Source organism: Bos indicus, chromosome 12, assembly GCF_029378745.1.
Source record: "Bos indicus isolate NIAB-ARS_2022 breed Sahiwal x Tharparkar chromosome 12, NIAB-ARS_B.indTharparkar_mat_pri_1.0, whole genome shotgun sequence".
NCBI classification, from domain to species: Eukaryota; Metazoa; Chordata; class Mammalia; order Artiodactyla; family Bovidae; genus Bos; species Bos indicus.
Genome location: NC_091771.1, coordinates 76134016 through 76153089, shown reverse-complemented (window position 1 = coordinate 76153089; position 19074 = coordinate 76134016). Strand labels below are relative to the sequence as shown.

Genomic DNA, 19074 nt, shown 5'->3' with positions numbered 1-19074 from the left:
AGACTGCTTATCTATATTTAAAGCAGAAAGAGGTAGGAAGATCAACCATGTTCATCTTGACTAAAGCTTTCCTAGAACACTTCAGCCAACTTTGACTTCTGTCTCATTGGCCAAAATTTTGTAATGTGGTTCTTCCTGGCTACGAGGGAACTAGAAAAGTGCCGTTCCATTCAGTTGCTCAGTCGGGTCTGACTCTTTGCGACCCCATGAACTGCAGCACGCCAGGCTTCCCTGTCCATCACCAACTCTTGGAGCTTACTCAAACTCATGTCCATTCAGTCGGTGATGCCATCCAAGCATCTCATCCTCTGTCGTCCCCGTCTCCTCCCGCCTTCAATTTTTCCCAGCATCAGGATTTTTTCCATTGAGTCAGTTCTTTGCATCAGGTGGCCAAAGTATTGGGAGTTTCAGCTTCAGCATCAGTCCTTCCAATGAATATTCAGGATTGATCTCCTTTAGGATGGCCTGGTTGGATCTCCTTGCAGTCCAAGGGACTCTCAAGAGTCTTCTTCAACACCACAGTTCAAAAGCATCAGTTCTTAGGTGCTCAGATTTCTTTATAATCCAAATCTCATATCCATACATGACTACTGGAAGAATCATAGCTTTGATTAGGTAGACCTTTGTTGGCAAAGTAATGTCTCTGCTTTTTAATATGTTGTCTAGGTTGGTCATAGCTTTTCTTCCAAGGAGCAAGTGTCTTTTACTTTTCTAGTAATTGAGGCAATAAGAGGAGAAATGGGCTAGAGATGATGATAGGTTAGCCAGTTAACAGTGTCTGTCACACCAAGACAGAGTAAGCTCTTCGTAAATATAGGCTGTTTTGATGATGACGAAGGACTACAATGATGATAATGAAGTAGATGCACGGTTCATTGGAGATCAAGTGGTAGAAGCCACAACACATCATCCCTACCTGGGATATTCTTTGCTTCACTGACCACCTAACAAATTCTTGCTTATCCTTTAAAACTAAGTATTACTCCTTTCTGTAATTTTCCTAGTTGCTTTCACCATTCTTCAAGCAAAATGCATTTTTTAAAAGAATTTTTGTTTTTGTTTGAATAATGCCACTTACAATAAGGAAGAGAGATTGGGAAAGAAAGGAATGCCAGTGTATCAGTGGCATCACATAATCCAGTTTATTTTTTGCTCAGTTAAGAGTCCAAAATGGTTGTTCCTGGTCATCAAAGTTTTGCTCTGTGTGATTTTAATTCCAGAGGCTGAAGAGTTTCATGAGGTTTAAGAGGTGATATTGTGGGAGTAAAAGAGATAATTGGAAAGACCAAATGGGATTCTTGAGCTTCCCTGGTGGCTCTGATGGTAAAGAATCTGCCTACAACACGGGAGACCTGGGTGTGATCCCTGGGTTGGGAAGATCCCCTGGAGAAGGGAATGGCTACTCACTCCAGTATTCTTGCCTGGAGAATTCCATGGACAGAGGAGCCTGGCAGGCTAGGCAACTTTCACTTTCAAATGGGATGGTTCCAAAGATAGACCACTTTTGATGACATAATCACAGGATGACAGTCAAAGCTAGCTGCTGAAGTAGAACGGAAATGAAAGTTAGGGGAAATGAGTAAATCAGAAAACTCTTAACCTAAAGGTTTGAATGGCCATAGTATCTGGCACAGAGCATTCCACCAGAGATATTTGTTGAATTGAAAACTTTTGAATATTTAGTTTACCTATAACAACTTCCCTGGTGGCTACATGGTAAAGCGTCTGCCTACAATGCGGGAGACCAGGGTTCAATCCCTGGGTCAGGGAAGATCTCCTGGAAAAGGAAATGGCAACCCACTCCAGTATTCTTGCTTGGAAAATCCCATGGATGGAAGAGCCTGGTAGGCTACAGTCCATAAGATCACAAAGAGTTGGACATGACTGAGCACGACTTCACTTTATAAAACAGTCTGTATTTAGCAGTATGTAGTTTTTAAAATGTTTTATATATGGTAGCTGTTGTAAATATCCTAATGTATAAACTGAAATCCAGTGATTTATTCTGGGTCACAGGATTTGTACAAGATGGAACCAGAATTTGTGCCCTGGTTTACAGCTCATTTCGGAACAATTTAATAAGAATTCTGAATTTTTCAATTGCCAGTCATCTTGATAGGTGATTGGAAAGATATTTGAGGAAATTAAGAAATTTGATCTAGTCACTTTTCTTCTAAAAATTTTTTTCGGTATTTCCCATTGCCAGAAGAAAAACATACAATGGGCTAGAGAAATGTATTTAAATAAAACCAAGTGGGAAGGAAGAGGCTGATATAGACTGTCAGCTCCTCAACAAGAACTCAGCAGGGAAACTGTTGCACAGGCAAAGCTGAGTTTAGTAGACTGGCTGCAGTGAAGGAGAGCAACCTTGATAGACTCTTGTTAGTGTCTCAAAAGGAGGACGTTAGGGTAGAATATTTAGGTTAGAGAAGGTCTTTGTTCAAGTGGTTTAAGTTGGGCTAGAACTGGAAGAACTTTGTGAAGATATACAAAGTAAAAATAAAAGCATTTCTGAAGTAAAAACTAAAATGATAAGTGGCACAAAGGAGAACTGACCCTATAGGAAGCACAGTAGAAGACAGATAGAAATAATAAATGCGGAGGAAAAAAAAAAAACAGGATTCAAGAGAAAATGATAAAGTACAGGCAGGAAAATGAAATCCAACATACCTATACTAGAGTCACAAAATGGAAAAATAAAACCAATGGACAGAATAAGTGCTTAAGACTACAATTAGAAAATTTTCTGAAATGAAGATCCAAATCCACAAATTAAAAGATGCACTGTGTAACTTGGTACAGTTGACCACGAATGGTCAAAATGAAAACATAGACTATTGAACTTTATAGGAAATAAAGGGAATTAATTATTTATGGATTTATTTAAGAAGATTATAATGAAAGAAAATCAGATTGGTGTTAGACTTCTCAAAAACAAATTCAATGTCAAGAAACAATGAAGCTCTACTTATAAGATATTCAAGGAAAGAAAAATTGTCAGTCAAGAAGATATGAATATATGGCTACAAAGATGTTAAACATCCAAAAATTCAGGGGATATTGCTCCCAAGAACACTTTCTGAGGAATTTCTTTGGGCGAAGAACTGACTGAAGATTCCTGGGCAGAACACCTGCCTTTTGGGCATTGAATATGTTTATGTGAACACTGAAACTAAAAAGTGAGGGACAGGGTAATAGTGTAGTATGAAAACAGTACCTATTCTGACAAAGATAAAATATTGCTACGGGTAAATATAAGGGGAAAGGTAGAAAATAGAATAAACTTGCTGATTCTGTAACTGTAAACATAGGAATCAAGGATATAAAGCTGAAAAATCAAGCAGTGAAAGCCTAAAATTATTAGAAAGTACATAGTTAACCACTAATGACTAAAAACTATTGAGTAAAATTGTCCAAGAGGAAAAGCAGCAGGAAAAGCTTGAAGGCTTATTCTATTATTTTTTGCAACAAATCATTAGCTATTGGTTAAAAAGATGACGGAGGGTATTAAATAAATATGCGTGTTTGATAGTAACTAGTAGAGAAAAGTCTAAATCTTCTGAAGCATGAAGAGAGCTGAGTGAACAAGAAAAAAAAAAGAGAACTTTAAGAATGCATCTTGAAAGAGTAAACAGCATGAAAGAATCCCGTTTGAGGCTAACCAAGTCTAGGATATCAATAAATGTAAATAAGCTTAACATATTAGCAAAAATTTTCTGTTTGTTTCATTAGGTTTGAAATAAACACACCTAATGTTTGTATGTGAAATAAAAACCCTTAACATGATTCAGAAATGTCAAAAAAGAAAGGATGTGCAAAGGTATATCAAGCAAATACTATGTTCTAAGGGTATGATCTTAAAATGCCATGAAGCCAAATTCAGTTCTAAAAATATTAATGACCCAAAAATGGCCCTTTATAACACTAAAGGATACAATTCATAATGAAAATAGAGCAGTTTAAGATAGCTTTACATCAAAACACTGCAGCACCATAATGAAACAAACTACAGGAAATGGAAGGAGAAGTATAATTTACCTCTCTCGGACTAATGAAATGGTCAGAAAGTGAGTAAAGATACAGAAGACCAAGTGAAAGTAGTAATTGCAAAAATTCCAGAAAGTGGAATAAATAGGAAAAAATTCTCAGTCTCAGTGCAAACTAGAAATCAGTAACAAAGTCAGAAAAAGTTTATTCACTTGAAGGTTAAAACCTGTTTACTCTTAAGTAGAAGAAAAAATACATCAAAATTGTAAAAATTCTTGGTAACATTTGAAAGCATAAGATATTAGAATTTTTACATCAATATTTATATCAATAAAAGTGAAGTTTTAACTAAAAGTGAACATTGAAACACTGGTTTCATGGAAACTTATGTAGAGTGATTGCTAAATATTTACACACACACCAATGTTTTGAGTTCTGGGCTATCAAAGAATAGGAATGTGCCAGCTGTCAAATGCTAAGTGTTTGTGTGTACATGCACATACAGTATAAAATGTAATAGGTAAGTAGTAGTTGTAGCATTAGGAAATTAATATCACATATTACAAAATCAAAATACTCAAGTATTGTCTCTAACCTTTTATAAGATTCCTATCAAGTGTGGGCAGTACTACCCACATAAAGGCCAAATATGGGCTGCGGCCTGTCTTAATGCATAAAAGTTTTATTGGGAACATAATCATGTTCATTTGTCGATTGCCTGTGGTGCTTTTGTGCTGCAGGATGGAGTTGAGTAGTTGGCAAAGCCTAAAAATATTTACTATCTGACTCAATAGAAATAGTTTGCCAACTCCTGACACAGATCAACTATTATTATATCATTTGGTTAATTATTTTCTCTATTTCCAGCATCTTCAAGATAAATTTGATATTCAGCCAGGCGATGCTGGTCTGTATATAAATGGACTTCGTGTTGATATGGATTCCTATGATCCTTTTAGGTAAGTATTAAATTACTGATAGAAACTCTGGTTTATGTGTAAAGGTGCACTTTTGTTCTGAATTTAGTATTCGTTGAAATGCAGATATTCACTTTAAAGCAAATATATCTTTTTGACTTTGCAAAGCAACTCTGTTATTTTGGTAGAAGATTCTCTTAAGTGTCTGAATATCAGAGCTGAAAAAAGTCTTGGAGAAATTTATTCAGGTGATAAAATTGAAGTTTCTGAATCCTAGACTTGTTCTTGTCCTATTATTTGAAACTGTCTTTAATTGACAAGTAGGTCTATCATTAGCTTGAAAGTTTCTTGGGCCAGAGTTGAGTAGCTAGGGAGTTGTACCCTTCAGAAAAGATGTGAAAGGAGTATGAGATGTTTTCCCAGAATAAAGAAACAAGCAGGAAGAATTTTAAGTGCTTGTATCCCTCAGAAAGTAAACTTGAAATGTTAGATTGCTAGGGACTTCCCTGGCAGTCCAGTGGTTAAGACTTTATGCTCCCAGTGCTGGGAGCATGGGTTTAATCCCTGGTTGGGGAACTAAGATCCCCCATGCAGCACACACAGTGTGGCCAAAAGAAGGAAATGATAGATTGCTCGATACTGTCTCTTTAGGTCAGAAAAGTTCCCCAAATGCTCTAGTGCAGAATTAGAAAGTATTGTATTTATCTTGGCCATTAACCTGTAAATGAAAAGCCATGGGCCACAGAAGAGAAATCAAAGTGAATTTATTTTACTTTTTAAAACTACTTTAAAAATTCATAATTAGAATATAAGATGAATTTAGTAAACACAATATACTTTATTTCAAATATTTAGTTTTAATTGAATTCAGTTTGCTTTTTTTGAATGTAAACTTTCATTTTCTTAGCAAGTTTAGAAATATATAGGAAAACACAGGAAAGATTGAGAAGTTGGATTCAAGTGGAGCTTTTATCTTTATTTAGTTGAGTTTTTGCCCCTAATATTGGGAAAATGCTAATCTAAGATGTGAAGGATAGATACTACACATAGAGAAGAGCAGTTGTTAGCTCCTGGCTGTAAGCTTCAGAGTACAGAAATTACATCTGTGCTCAAGAACAGTGAAAATAGATTTAAAAGAGGACAGAATTGGTACGTAGATTTTGACAAGTTTTCTGTGGCATTGTATGGGGAAATTTTTATAGCAGGAACACTTTGAGACGTAATTTATCAATGGAAAGGCTACAGGTTATTTGAGAAATAGAACCCTCTTGGGTCCTCTCCTGGTAATTAGTGATCTGCATGATGTGTGATACATTATTGTTCTTTCTTGTTGGGATCACTAGTTGAAACTACTGTAATTCCCTTAAAGGAGAGAAAAGAAAATATGTGAGGATATTTATATCACAGTCAAAGAAAGTGGTTCTCAGGAAAGATCAGAGAATGTCAGATAAAAAAGTGTGAAGAGGCTGATGAATGGAAGAAAATGATGCAAGAAAGAGGAGAGGAAGGAAAATGTCCTAATATTGAAGTTATGTCCTAGATCTGGAGAGAGGTGCTGTGCAACCAGTACTGTAGAATTTGGGGAACGAAAGTGAAGGAGGAATAATTTTTCTCTTTCTTCCTATCTTCTGCATTTTGGGGTTGTGGAGAACTGATGTCATGCCCACAGCCCAACCTTTCTTCCTGTGATCCCAGAGGAGCCAAAGCCCCCATGCTTAGGGTCAGGCCAGCACTGGTTCACACAGCATGTGCCCAAGCCTTACTCTCACCCCCAGGGAGACTAGGGCAGTAGGAGGCAGGGGCAGAGACTAGGGAAGAAGGCAGATAGGACCAAATAAATTAGAGGAGTTCCATGAATGTGTTTTATATATCTACCTTAGATACATCTACCATAGAGCTACTTAATAGTCACCCCAGCATCAGAGTGACCATAGTCTGGTCAAGTAGAACTGCCCAAGAAATTGATTCTGGTAACATATAGGATGTTACTTATTTTGATAGCCAGCCTGTTCAGACTTGAGTAACGTCAGTACAGTATAACCACCAGAAAGAAAGAGGTCACAAAGGTGTATTGATGGTCCCACTTGTGTAATTATTTCTGTATCTTAGTGAAGTTGTCTGGCTCAGAGTTTGAGCTCTGGATAAATATGTATCTGTAATGTGGGCAGATACATAGTGAATCTTGACATTCTAGGAATCAGCGAACTAAAATGGACTGGAATGGGTGAATTTAATTTAGATGACCATTATATCTACTACTGCGGGCAGGAATCCCTCAGAAGAAATGGAGTAGCCATCATGGTCAACAAGAGTCCGAAATGCAGTACTTGGATGCAATCTCAAAAATGACAGAATGATCTCTGTTCATTTCCAAGGCAAACCATTCAGTATCACAGTAATCCAAGTCTATGCCCCAACCAGTAACGCTGAAGAAGCTGAAATTGAACGGTTCTATGAAGACCTACAAGACCTTTTAGAACTAACACCCAAGAAAGATGTCCTTTTCATTATAGGGGACTGGAATGCAAAAGTGGGAAGTCAAGAAACACCTGGAGTAACAGGCAAATTTGGCCTTGGAATACAGAATGAAGCAGGGCAAAGACTAATAGAGTTTTGCCAAGAAAATGCACTGGTCATAGCAAACACCCTCTTCCAACAACACAAGAGAAGACTCTACACATGGACATCACCAGATGGTCAACACCGAAATCAGATTGATTATATTCTTTGCAGCCAAAGATGGAGAAGCTCTATACAGTCAACAAAAACAAGACCATGAGCTGACTGTGGCTCAGATCATGAACTCCTTATTGCCAAATTCAGACTTAAATTGAGGAAAGTAGTGAAAACCACTAGACCATTCAGGTATGACCTAAATCAAATCCCTTATGATTATACAGTGGAAGTGAGAAATAGATTTAAGGGCCTAGATCTGATAGATAGAGTGCCTGATGAACTATGGAATGAGGTTCTTGACATTGTACAGGAGACAGGATCAAGACCATCCCCATGGAAAAGAAATGCAAAAAAGCAAAATGGCTGTCTGGGGAGGCCTTACAAATAGCTGTGAAAAGAAGAGAAGTGAAAAGCAAAGGAGAAAAGGAAAGATGTAAGCATCTGAATGCAGAGTTCCAAAGAATAGCAAGAAGAGATAAGAAAGCCTTCCTCAGTGATCAATGCAAAGAAATAGAGGAAAACAACAGAATGGGAAAGACTAGAGATCTCTTCAAGAAAATTAGAGATACCAAGGAAACATTTCATGCAAAGATGGGCTCGATAAAGGACAGAAATGGTATGGACCTAACAGAAGCAGAAGATAAGAGGTGGCAAGAATACACAGAAGAACTGTACAAAAAAGATCTTCATGACCCAGATAATCACGATGGTGTGATCACTGACCTAGAGCCAGACATCCTAGAATGTGAAGTTAAGTGGGCCTTAGAAAACATCACTATGAACAAAGCTATTGGACATGATGGAATTCCAGTTGAGCTATTTCAAATCCTGAAAGATGATGCTGTGAAAGTGCTACACTCAATATGCCAGCAAAGTTGGAAAACTCAGCAGTGGCCACAGGACTGGAAAAGGTCAGTTTTCATTCCAATCCCAAAGAAAGGCAATGCCAAAGAATGCTCAAACTACCGCACAGTTGCACTCATCTCACACGCTAGTAAAGTAATGCTCAAAATTCTCCAAGCCAGGCTTCAACAGCATGTGAACCATGAACTTCCAGATGTTCAAGCTGGTTTTAGAAAAGGCAGAGGAACCAGAAATCAAATTGCCAACATCTGCTGGATCATCAAAAAAGCAAGAGAGTTCCAGAAAAACATCTATTTCTGCTTTATTGACTATGCCAAAGCCTTTGACTGTGTGGATCACAATAAACTGTGGAAAATTCTGAAAGAGATGGAAATACCAGACCACCTGACTGCCTCTTGAGAACTTTGTATGCAGGTCAGGAAGCAACAGTTAGAACTGGACATGGAACAACAGACTGGTTCCAAATAGGAAAAGAAGTACGTCAAGGCTGTATATTGTCACCCTGCTTATTTAACTTATGTGCAGTGTACATCATGAGAAATGCTGGACTGGAAGAAACACAAGCTGGAAGCAAGATTTCCGGGAGAAATATCAATAACCTCAGATATGCAGATGACACCACCCTTATGGCAGAAAGTGAAGAGGAACTAAAAAGCCTCTCGATGAAAGTGAAAGTGGAGAGTGAAAAAGTTGGCTTAAAGTTCAACATTCAGAAAACAAAGTTCATGGCATCCGGTCCCATCACTTCATGGGAAATAGATGGAGAAACAGTGGAAACAGTGTCAGACTTTATTTTTTTGGGCCCCAAAATCACTGCAGATGGTGACTGCAGCCATGAAATTATAAGACGCTTACTCCTTGGAAGGAAAGTTATGACCAACCTACATAGCATTATCAAAAGCAGAGACGTTACTTTGCCAACAAAGGTTCATCTAGTCAAGGCTATGGTTTTTCCTGTGGTCATGTATGGATGTGAGAATTGGACTGTGAAGAAGGCTGAGCACCGAAGAATTGATGCTTTTGAACTGTGGTGTTGGAGAAGACTCTTGAGAGTCCCTTGGACTGCAAGGAGATCCAACCAGTCCATTCTGAAGGAGATCAGCCCTGGGATTTCTTTGGAAGGAATGATGCTAAAGCTGAAACTCCAGTACTTTGGCCACCTCATATGAAGAGTTGACTCATTGGAAAAGACTCTGATGCTGGGAGGGATTGGGGGCAGGAGGAGAAGGGGACGACAGAGGATGAGATGGCTGGATGGCATCACTGACTCGATGGACGTGAGTCTGGGTGAACTCTGGGAGTTGGTGATGGACAGGGAGGCCTGGCGTGCTGTGATTCACGGGGTCGCAAAGAGTCGGACACGACTGAGTGACTGAACTGAAATGAACTGAATGCGGGCAGCTTTAAAATTCAATGTGGTAAAATCAGTTCAATAATAAATTTCGATTTGGCTAATGTCTGAATGCTTTCTGTGATATAGAGACTGCTAGGTATTGGGGGTATAGTGGTGAACAAGACAGAAATGTCTTAAACAGAATTTAGGGTCTAGTGGGATAATTGAAATTTAATAATAATTGTGATAAGGTTTCTAAAAAATAAAGTGTAGTGCTTTGAGAATTTTAAACTTGTTCTTGATGGGGGGAGTGGATATCAGTTTTCTTCAAGGAAGTGATATTTAAGGATAAATCAGGCAGAGTAGAGAGTGGAGGTTGTGCAAACATGACATATTTGAGAAAATGCGTGGTCTAATATGGCCAGAGTATGCAGTGAGGAGGAGCTGGACAGTACTTAGGTTTCACAGGTGGACAGATTGTGGAACCAGGTTTCACATTTTGGCCTTTTATCTTGAGGGCAGGAGAAGCCAGTGAAAGGTTCTAAGCAAATTTAATGGTCATTTCAGTTCAGTTGCTCAGTCGTGTCTGACTCAGACTCGTGTCCATTGAGTGGATGATGCCATCCAGCATCTCATCCTCTGTTGTCCCCTTCTCCTCCCTCCTTCAGTCTTTCCCAGCATCAGGGTCTTTTCCAATGAGTCAGTTCTTCACATCAGGTGGCCAAAGTATTGGGAGTTTCAGCTTCAGCATCAATCCTTCTAATGAATATTCAGGACTTATTTCCTTTAGGATGGACTGGTTGGATCTCCTTGCAGTCCAAGGGACTCTCAAGAGTCTTCTCCAACACCACAGTTCAAAAGCATCAATTCTTTCAGGTTCAGCTTTCTTTATAGTCCAACTCTCACGTCCATACACTACTTGAAAAACCATAGCTTTGACTGGATAGACCTTTGTTGGCAAAGTAATGTCTCTGCTTTTTAATATACTGTCTGGGTTGGTCATAACTTTTCTTCCAAGGAGTAGGTGTCTTTTAATTTCATGGCTGCAGTCACCATCTGCAGTGATTTTGGAGCCCCCCAAAATAAATTCTATAACAGTTTCCATTTTTTCCCCATCTATTTCCCATGAAGTGATGGGACCAGATGCCATGATCTTAGTTTTCTTAATGTTGAGTTTTAAGCCAACTTTTTCACTCTCCTCTTTAACTTTCATCAAGAGGCTTTTTAATTCCTCTTTGCTTTCTGCCATAAGGGTGGTGTATCTGCATATCTGAGGTCATTGATATTTCTCCTGGAAATCTTGCTTCCAGCTTGTGCTTCATCCAGTCCAGCATTTCTCATGATGTATTCTACATATAAGTTAAATAAGCAGGGTGACAATATACAGCATTGACATACTCCTTTCCCAATTTGGAACCAGTCTGTTGTTCCATGTCCAGTTCCAGCTGTTGCTTCCTGACCTGCATAGAGGTTTCTCAAGAGGCAGGTCAGGTGGTTTGGTATTCCCATCTCTTGAAGAATTTCCCAGAATTTTTTGTGGTCCACACAGTCAAAGGCTTTGGCATAGTCAATAAAGCAGAAATAGATGTTTTTCTGGAACTCTCTCGCTTTTTCAATGATCCAGCAGATGTTGGCAATTTGATTTCTGGTTCCTCTGCCTTTTCTAAAACCAGCTTGAACATCTGGAAGTTCATGGTTCACATGCTGTTGAAGCCTGGCTTGGAGAATTTTAAGCATCACTTTACTAGTGTGTGAGATGAGTGCAATTGTGCAGTAGTTTGAGCATTCTTTGGCATTGCTTTTCTTTGGGATCGGAATGAAAACTGACCTTTTCCAGTCCTGTGGCCACTGCTGAGTTTTCAAATTTGCTGGCATATTGAGTGTAGCACTTTCACAGCATCATCTTCCAGGATTTGAAATAGCTCAACTGGAATTCTGTCACCTCCACTAGCTTTATTTGTAGTGATGCTTCCTAAGGCCCACTTGACTTCGCATTCCAGGATGTCTGGCTCTAGGTGAGTGATCACATCATCGTGATTATCTGGGTCATGAAGATCTTTTTTAAATAGTTCTTCTGAGTATTCTTGCCACCTCTTCTTAATATCTTGTGCTTTTGTTAGGTCCATATCTTTTCTGTCCTTTATTATGCCCATCTTTGTATGAAATGTTCCCTTGGTAGCTCTAATTTTCTTGAAGAGATCTCTGTAGTCTTTTTCATTCTATTGTTTTCCTAGTAACTATTAAAAGAGAAGCATGAAGAATAGTTTTTGTTATTTAACAATACAGAGATAAGTTTTTCTGATAAACATATTATATTTCAAGAACCAGGTTTTTTTTTTTTTTAATTTTGTATCCAAAATTCAATATTTGAAAAGAGCAAGGAAGAAACTGGTGCTGTTGAGAGCAACTGTGTGCTTAGTAGTAAATTCATTTAATCGTAATATCCTATCAGGTGATTATTGCTGTTCTCTTTTTATGTATGGGGAAACAAAGACTCAGATCTCACATAAAGATAGGGATACAACTAGCAAGTGGTTTCGAGGTTTGAAATCTCATGCCCTTTTCAGTGTACCACACCACGTAGCTCTATCTAGTTTTTCTGTTGATATGTTTCCTTGAAAACTAGGTTGTGATAACAAAGATGGTAGTTACAGAAGCTATGAAGAGTGTTATAATTCTATCACATAAAAAGTATCTCTTCAATAAGCATCATAACATTTTTTAAATGGAGAGAACATTGGCAGTGCCATCCACAATTCTTATTTTACAAAAGAGAAAATTTAAAGGGATTAAGAAGTTTAAGAAGCTACACTCAGTGCAGTGTTATAGCCCCGACTAAATCTTATTATTGGTAATTTATGATATTCAAGCTGGTGCTTTTTTTATCACGCTCATCTTCTAATACATTTGGAGGGAATGGTAAAAAGTCTACTTTGTAATACAGTCAGAACTGTCTAGGAACACATGCTGAGCTGATGTCATATGGGCCAGCTTGAAATACTTCTAAAACAGCCTTCTTAGGAGTTTAGATATTAGATCTCTTCTCTTTAAATGTAGATTTCTATAGTCCTCCCTAAGAATATATATCTAAAGCCCGTATATCACTTTATTCTGATTCTGTTCATTTCTGAAAGGCAAGGTGATTTCCATGAATGGATTTTTTAATGAAGCACTTGGGTTAAATATAATAAATAGAAACACTTGGTTTCAAAAAGTAATAATCAGAATTCCTCCTTGCCTAGTAGATTTTACCTTCCCCAACATGAACATATTTTACCATGGTCTGTACAGCCTTACCTATCTTTGCAGATGGCCTTCGTGTCTCAGCTCTGCGAGTCCACTGGCTGAGTTCCTAGGCAGGAGGTTTCATCTCTCTGAGTCTCATTGGCATCTCTTGAGACTTCCTGAGGTTGTTATGAGATCCAGAGTGAACCTGATAAGCAGTGGTTTAAAGTATCAAATTGCCCTGACTCTTTGTCAATAAGGTCCTTTACTGATGATGATGTTACTTTTAGCAATGATACTTTCTAACATTAGTAGTACTAAGAGCTATCAAATTATTATATATGCAATTAGAAATTTTAATATGTATTCTAAACATGTGAACTTTCATACTTTTATGAAACTTTGTATTTTAGGTCATGTTTGATCTTGTTTTTTGTATCAAGAGAATGACCTCTACTGTATTTTTTCCCTTCATTTTTGGCTTGCTCAGGAATGAACATATTTTCACTTCTTTGGTGAAGGAATATAATATATATATACCTTAATGTCTTGCCCTTTAAAGAAGATTTTGTTATAACTTAAAAAAAAACTCAGCATAGTTTACACTAGATAACTAATTAGAAATTCTTGTCCTATTTGTTAATGAGTTTAATAATGTGTTTTTCTGCTATTAATAAAAATACCAGAGAAACTTGTTTCTAATGCTTTGAGATATCTATGAACTTTAAAGGATTTAATAAAAAATTTTGGCAAATCAAAGTAAAACATTTCTTTTCTTTAAACCTAAAGTCTTTTGGATATGCTGAAACTGGAAGGAAAAATGATGAATGGTCTTCACAGTCTTGGGCTCAAAGGAGAAGATATGAGCAAGTTTTTAAAATTAAGCACACGTAGTTGGGATCATACCTATGCACTGGATATTAGACATTCTTCTATCATGGTAAGTGCTCCTGTAATTTCTCATTTTAAAACACCAATACAGTATACTAACGCATATATATGGAATTTAGAAAGATGGTAACAATAACCCTGTGTACGAGACAGCAAAAGAGACACTGATATATAGAACAGTCTTATGGACTCTGTGGGAGAGGGAGAGGGTGGAAAGATTTGGGAGAATGGCATTGAAACATGTAAAATATCATGTATGAAACGAGATGCCAGTCCAGGATCGATGCACGATACTGGATGCTTGGGGCTAGAGCACTGGGACGACCCAGAGGGATGGTATGGGGAGGGAGGAGGGAGGAGGGTTCAGGATGGGGAACACATGTATACCTGTGGCGGATTCATTTTGATATTTGGCAAAACTAATACAATTATGTAAAGTTTAAAAATAAAATTAAAAAAAATAAATAAAGTATCAACCAGTCAAAAAGAAAAAAAAACCAAAAAGCCTTTAGTAGACTTAAGACTTAAAACCAGATATTGGCAGACTTTAGAATTAATTTAAGCATTTTGAAAGAGGTTATAGGAGTGAGAAGAAAAAGTAAAACTAGACTCATTCCTTCTCCCCCGTAGATCTTCCTTTCCCCTTTCTTGTATTCTCTGTACTTCCTCAGGAGAATATCTACGCAGCTCATTCAGTATCCTTTCCAGCTTTAAAGGTAAAATGAGAACAACAGAATAACTGCCTAAGCAACAGCAGCAACAAAATACCAAATGGTTAATACCTGAGGAATATATGAATACCACCTTAATATAGTGAAAATCTTGCCCAACAATTTGTGGTGGCTTCCTGATGTTCTGGTCCATGTATTACAGCCTAAGTGAATTTTTTTGATATCTGATCACATCACTTTTCCTTCTTTAAAGCATAAAAATAGTCCATGGTATGGCCTAATAGGTGGAAATGGCTTACTTCCTCCTTTTCCGGCCAGAACAATCTTCCCACCTATAGAGTTAGTCAGCCATCCAGGAATCAGGGAATGATAACAGCACCAAAGAACTGCTGCGTTGCCTGAACATCGGAGACCTCCGACTGAAGACAAACTACATCCGTTATTTGTCAGTTGGACCATTGTATTTTCTAGGACAGTTTTATAAGTTACTTGTTTGTTGGCTCCAGGTTTTTTTTTTTTTTAACTACTGTTTAGACCATGCCCTCTCACTGACTGAATTTTACTCTTACTTGGATCTCTTTATACTCAATAACAGATATCTTTTTCTAATAATGTTTTTATCAGTAAGAGGAATGACCATGATAGTTACTTTAATTCTTTGTGCCTTTTATTTTAAGCATTTATGCTTTTGACCATTTTCACAAAAATTGGGGTGAGATAAAATGAAGGAAGTAATTTTCAAAGCTATTCTCAACATAACAAATAGACCTGTAAAGAAACTTTCCAACTCCATTTATGAAATAGCATCCTTATCCTCCAAGGTTGGCTGTGGAAGATGGTCAGTCACATGGGGGGAGCAGTCTCCTGATGCTGTTCCCGTTGCCCACACCGCCCACAGAGTCTCCTCCTGTATGCTATAAAGACTCCTCTCTTGCCCAGCTCTTGGACACTATGAGGAGGCATTCTTTTCCAAGGAACTTCTTGGAAGTAATTTTTATTGAGGTAAAATATAATATAAGGTAATGCTCTGTTAGGCATTTTAAGTCTGTAATTCATTGGCATTAAATATATTCACAGTCTTGTCCAACTGTCACCATTATCTGTTTCCAGAACTTCATCATTTCAAATAGATACCCATTCCCTTCTCCCTTAAGTGCCTGGTAACCTCTGTTCTACTTTTTGTCTCTGTGAATTTGCCTCTTCCCATACTGCATGTAAGAGTAGTCATATGATATTTGTCCAATTATGCCTGACTTGTTTCACTCACCATGATGTTTTCAAGGTTCATCCATATTGTAGCATGTATAAGAATTTCATCCCTTCTAAGGCTAGTAATTTTTAAAGTATCTATTTTACATACTATTAAGGGAAGCTTTATGTCTCAGATGCTTCTATTTTTACACTTGGAAAGTGCCTGTCTGAATAGAAAATTGTTTCTGAGACTTAATTCTCTAGCTACCTCCAGAAAGATTAACTGGCACAAAATGCAGACCTCTGAGGTCTCAGTATTGTTCAACTTGGTCTGTTAGAGCGGCAAAATTAGCTCACACGTAAGCTTTATTTTTGCTTCATAGCATTTGCTACCACCCATTATGATATGTATTCGTTTATAATCTTTTTCCAATGGAATGTAAGTGCCCCCCACTCCAGGACTTTGTTAAATACCGTCAACATTCATCGGTTCAGTTCAGTTCAGTCGCTCAGTCGTGTCCGACTCTTTGCGACCCCATGAATCACAGCACGCCAGGCCTCCCTGTCCATCACCAACTCCCGGAGTTCACTCAGACTCATGTCCATCGAGTCCGTGATGCCATCCAGCCATCTCATCCTCTGTCGTCCCCTTCTCCTCCTGCCCCCAATCCCTCTCAAAAGCATCAGAGTCTTTTCCAATGAGTCAGCTCTTCGCATGAGGTGGCCAAAGTACTGAAGTTTCAGCTTTAGCATCATTCCTCCAAAGAAATCCCAGGGCTGATCTCCTTCAGAATGGACTGGTTGGATCTCCTTGCAGTCCAAGGGACTCTCAAGGGTCTTCTCCATCACCACAGTTCCAAAGCATCAATTCTTTGGCGCTCAGCCTTCTTCACAGTCCAACTCTCACATCCATACATGACCACAGGAAAAACCATCTTATTTAATAGGAAGTATGCCCCCCAAAAATTGCTGAATATCTTAATGTCAAAACAAAGTTATTCATGAATGAATGCAGTACTTTGCTTTAAATTGTTTTCCCCCCGAATCTGTCTCTCTTCTTAGTTTTTGTCTTTACAGACAAAGCTGAGTCTCTGAGTTAAGTCATTTCTGATTTCTGTGTTTATACCCTCCCCCTCAAAATATGAGGGGTTGGCAGTTTATTTCCTAAAAGTCTGGTTGAGAATTGAGGAAGAACTTAAGGGTTATTAGTTTTCTTCCATCCCTGACTTATCATTTCAGGTTTCTCTATCTCAGACTTCAGGAGTCACAGTTTAGATTTTATCTACTTTAATTGCTGTGTGTTTGCAGCCTTTATATAGTACCTCAGGTATGTGAAAAGTCAGTAAAAAGTATCATAGGATTATGTGTTTGGCTCCTCTGGATTGTAATTTCTTTTTAGTTCATGGTGCCAGACCACCCACAGTGGTGGGGTCTTCGGTCATATTGTAGCAGAACTACCCTTACAACTATTTTTTGTATTTTAGTTAAGAGTGTAACTTGACAACCACACCCCACAGTCATAAAGGCAAATTTCCTTGTCCTCGTCCAATAATGATGCTGTTAATCAGTTGACTAGACATGTGGGTTTATTTCTGGACTTTGAGTTCAGTTCTGTTGATCTATATCTCCAGCACCAGACTGTTTATTTTTTTTACTGTAGCTTTGTAGTGACTTTAAAAATTGTGAATTTTTAATTTTTAAAGTCCTACAACTTTATTCTTCATCTTTAAGATTGTCTTGGCATTTTACACCTTTTTCCTTTCTTTTTGAATTATGGAATGAGCTTGTCCATTTCTGTTAAAAAAAAAAAAAAGACAAGCTGGAATTTTTATTGATATTTTGTTGAATCGATAAATTATTTAAGGAATATTGCCATTTAGACATATTACAGTTGCTATTTAGACATCTTCCAATCCGTGAATGTGAGGTGCCTTTCCATTTATTTAGCGTAATTTCTTTCAACAGTGTTTTGCAGCTTTCAGTGTAAGTTTCAGGGTTGTTAAATTATTTTTAAGTATTTTACACTTTCTGATGTTACTATAAATGGAATTGTTTCCTTACGTTTAATTTAGAATTTTTCATTGCCTTTTATTTTTTTGTTGTTGAAATACTGAATACTGTGGCACTTCCTAGAAGTCAGATTCTCACCCCTCCCTGGGATTTGTGATTATTGCTGTTTGCTGTTGTTTAATAGTGACTCATTTTATAGAGTCTGTATTCTTTTTCATGTGTGGCCACAGAAATCTCTGTTAGGTTAGCCTATTCATCTGCTAACTACTGGACCGAGATTTTACTTAAATACCTGGAACCAGAAAATCTCCCAATCTTTGCATCTGGACAGAGGTGCTTTGTGTGTGTCACACGTGGAGGGAGGGAGAGTAGCACACACTGAACATTCAACCAGGCGGTCTGCATCTCTGCATTCACCTTCAATTCTTGTTTGCATAGAGCTTGAAAGTCAACCAGAAGTGAGAATTTTCGGCCTTCTCTCGGTCTTTCCTGAGCATGTCCATGGCCTTGTACATTCCCAGGAATTCATCAGAACCTCTCAAAGCCCTATTTCCCATTTCCCAACCTTTCCTCACTAGGTTTGTAGTTACTTCAACGTGTATTCCAACGATTTTCTATTTCAGGAGTGTCTAAACATTTTCCAGTAAATGTTTTACATAAATTAGAGTAACAGCTTTCATACTAGGCAAATTATGAGTGAGGCAAGGTAAAGGCAAGACTTTTCAGAAGGTTTTCTAGGAAGTCACCAGACAGTTCAGACAAAAAGTTACAGTTCTTTCAGAATAAAGCCCATTCTCCTGCTTCCAATATTGGTACTGGAGTGTGAGCTGTCATTTTCAAGGCTACTGTTTAGGCTGGTAGCAGTAAATGGGATTGAGGTAAATTATTACAATACCACAAATCTCAGTGTTCTTACTGAAATTCAGCATTTTTTTCTTGAATAAACACTCTCAGGGTTGCTGTAAAATTTTGATTGGTTTTCATGGTTCTAAAAATGATCATTCCCACAGATTTTCTAGTTTTTCCATGTTTTTGTATGAGGATGAAGTTTTGGAATTTCTTACTTAGATGTTTTAGCTAATGTCACTCCCCCAAAAGAACTCAAAAGATGTGAACTATAAGTCTTTGCTTCCCTCAGAATGAGTATCAGCCTCTAACAGATTGACCTATCCTGTGATTCTTTGTTGACTTGTATAACTCCCTGGATGTTGAGGTTGTTTTACAGGTTCTAATCAATAAATGACAACATCTTCTTTTCAGTATCTTGGAAGCCTAGTAGATAGCCAGGGCCTGAGTTATGACCAGCAGA

The 19074-nt window shown here is 37.9% G+C and overlaps 1 protein-coding gene across 4 annotated transcripts in view; it reads left to right on the top strand.

Moving 5' to 3' along the window:
- UGGT2 (UDP-glucose glycoprotein glucosyltransferase 2) overlaps nucleotides 1-19074 on the top strand; it is a 152012-nt gene that overhangs the window by 43517 nt on the left and 89421 nt on the right. For all 4 annotated transcript variants that reach the window (XM_070799909.1, XM_070799907.1, XM_070799908.1 and 1 more), the window contains exons 11-12: nucleotides 4855-4946; nucleotides 13792-13942. In XM_070799909.1, coding sequence (XP_070656010.1) covers nucleotides 4855-4946; nucleotides 13792-13942 — 243 coding nt within the window. The remainder of the gene's footprint in view (nucleotides 1-4854; nucleotides 4947-13791; nucleotides 13943-19074) is intronic.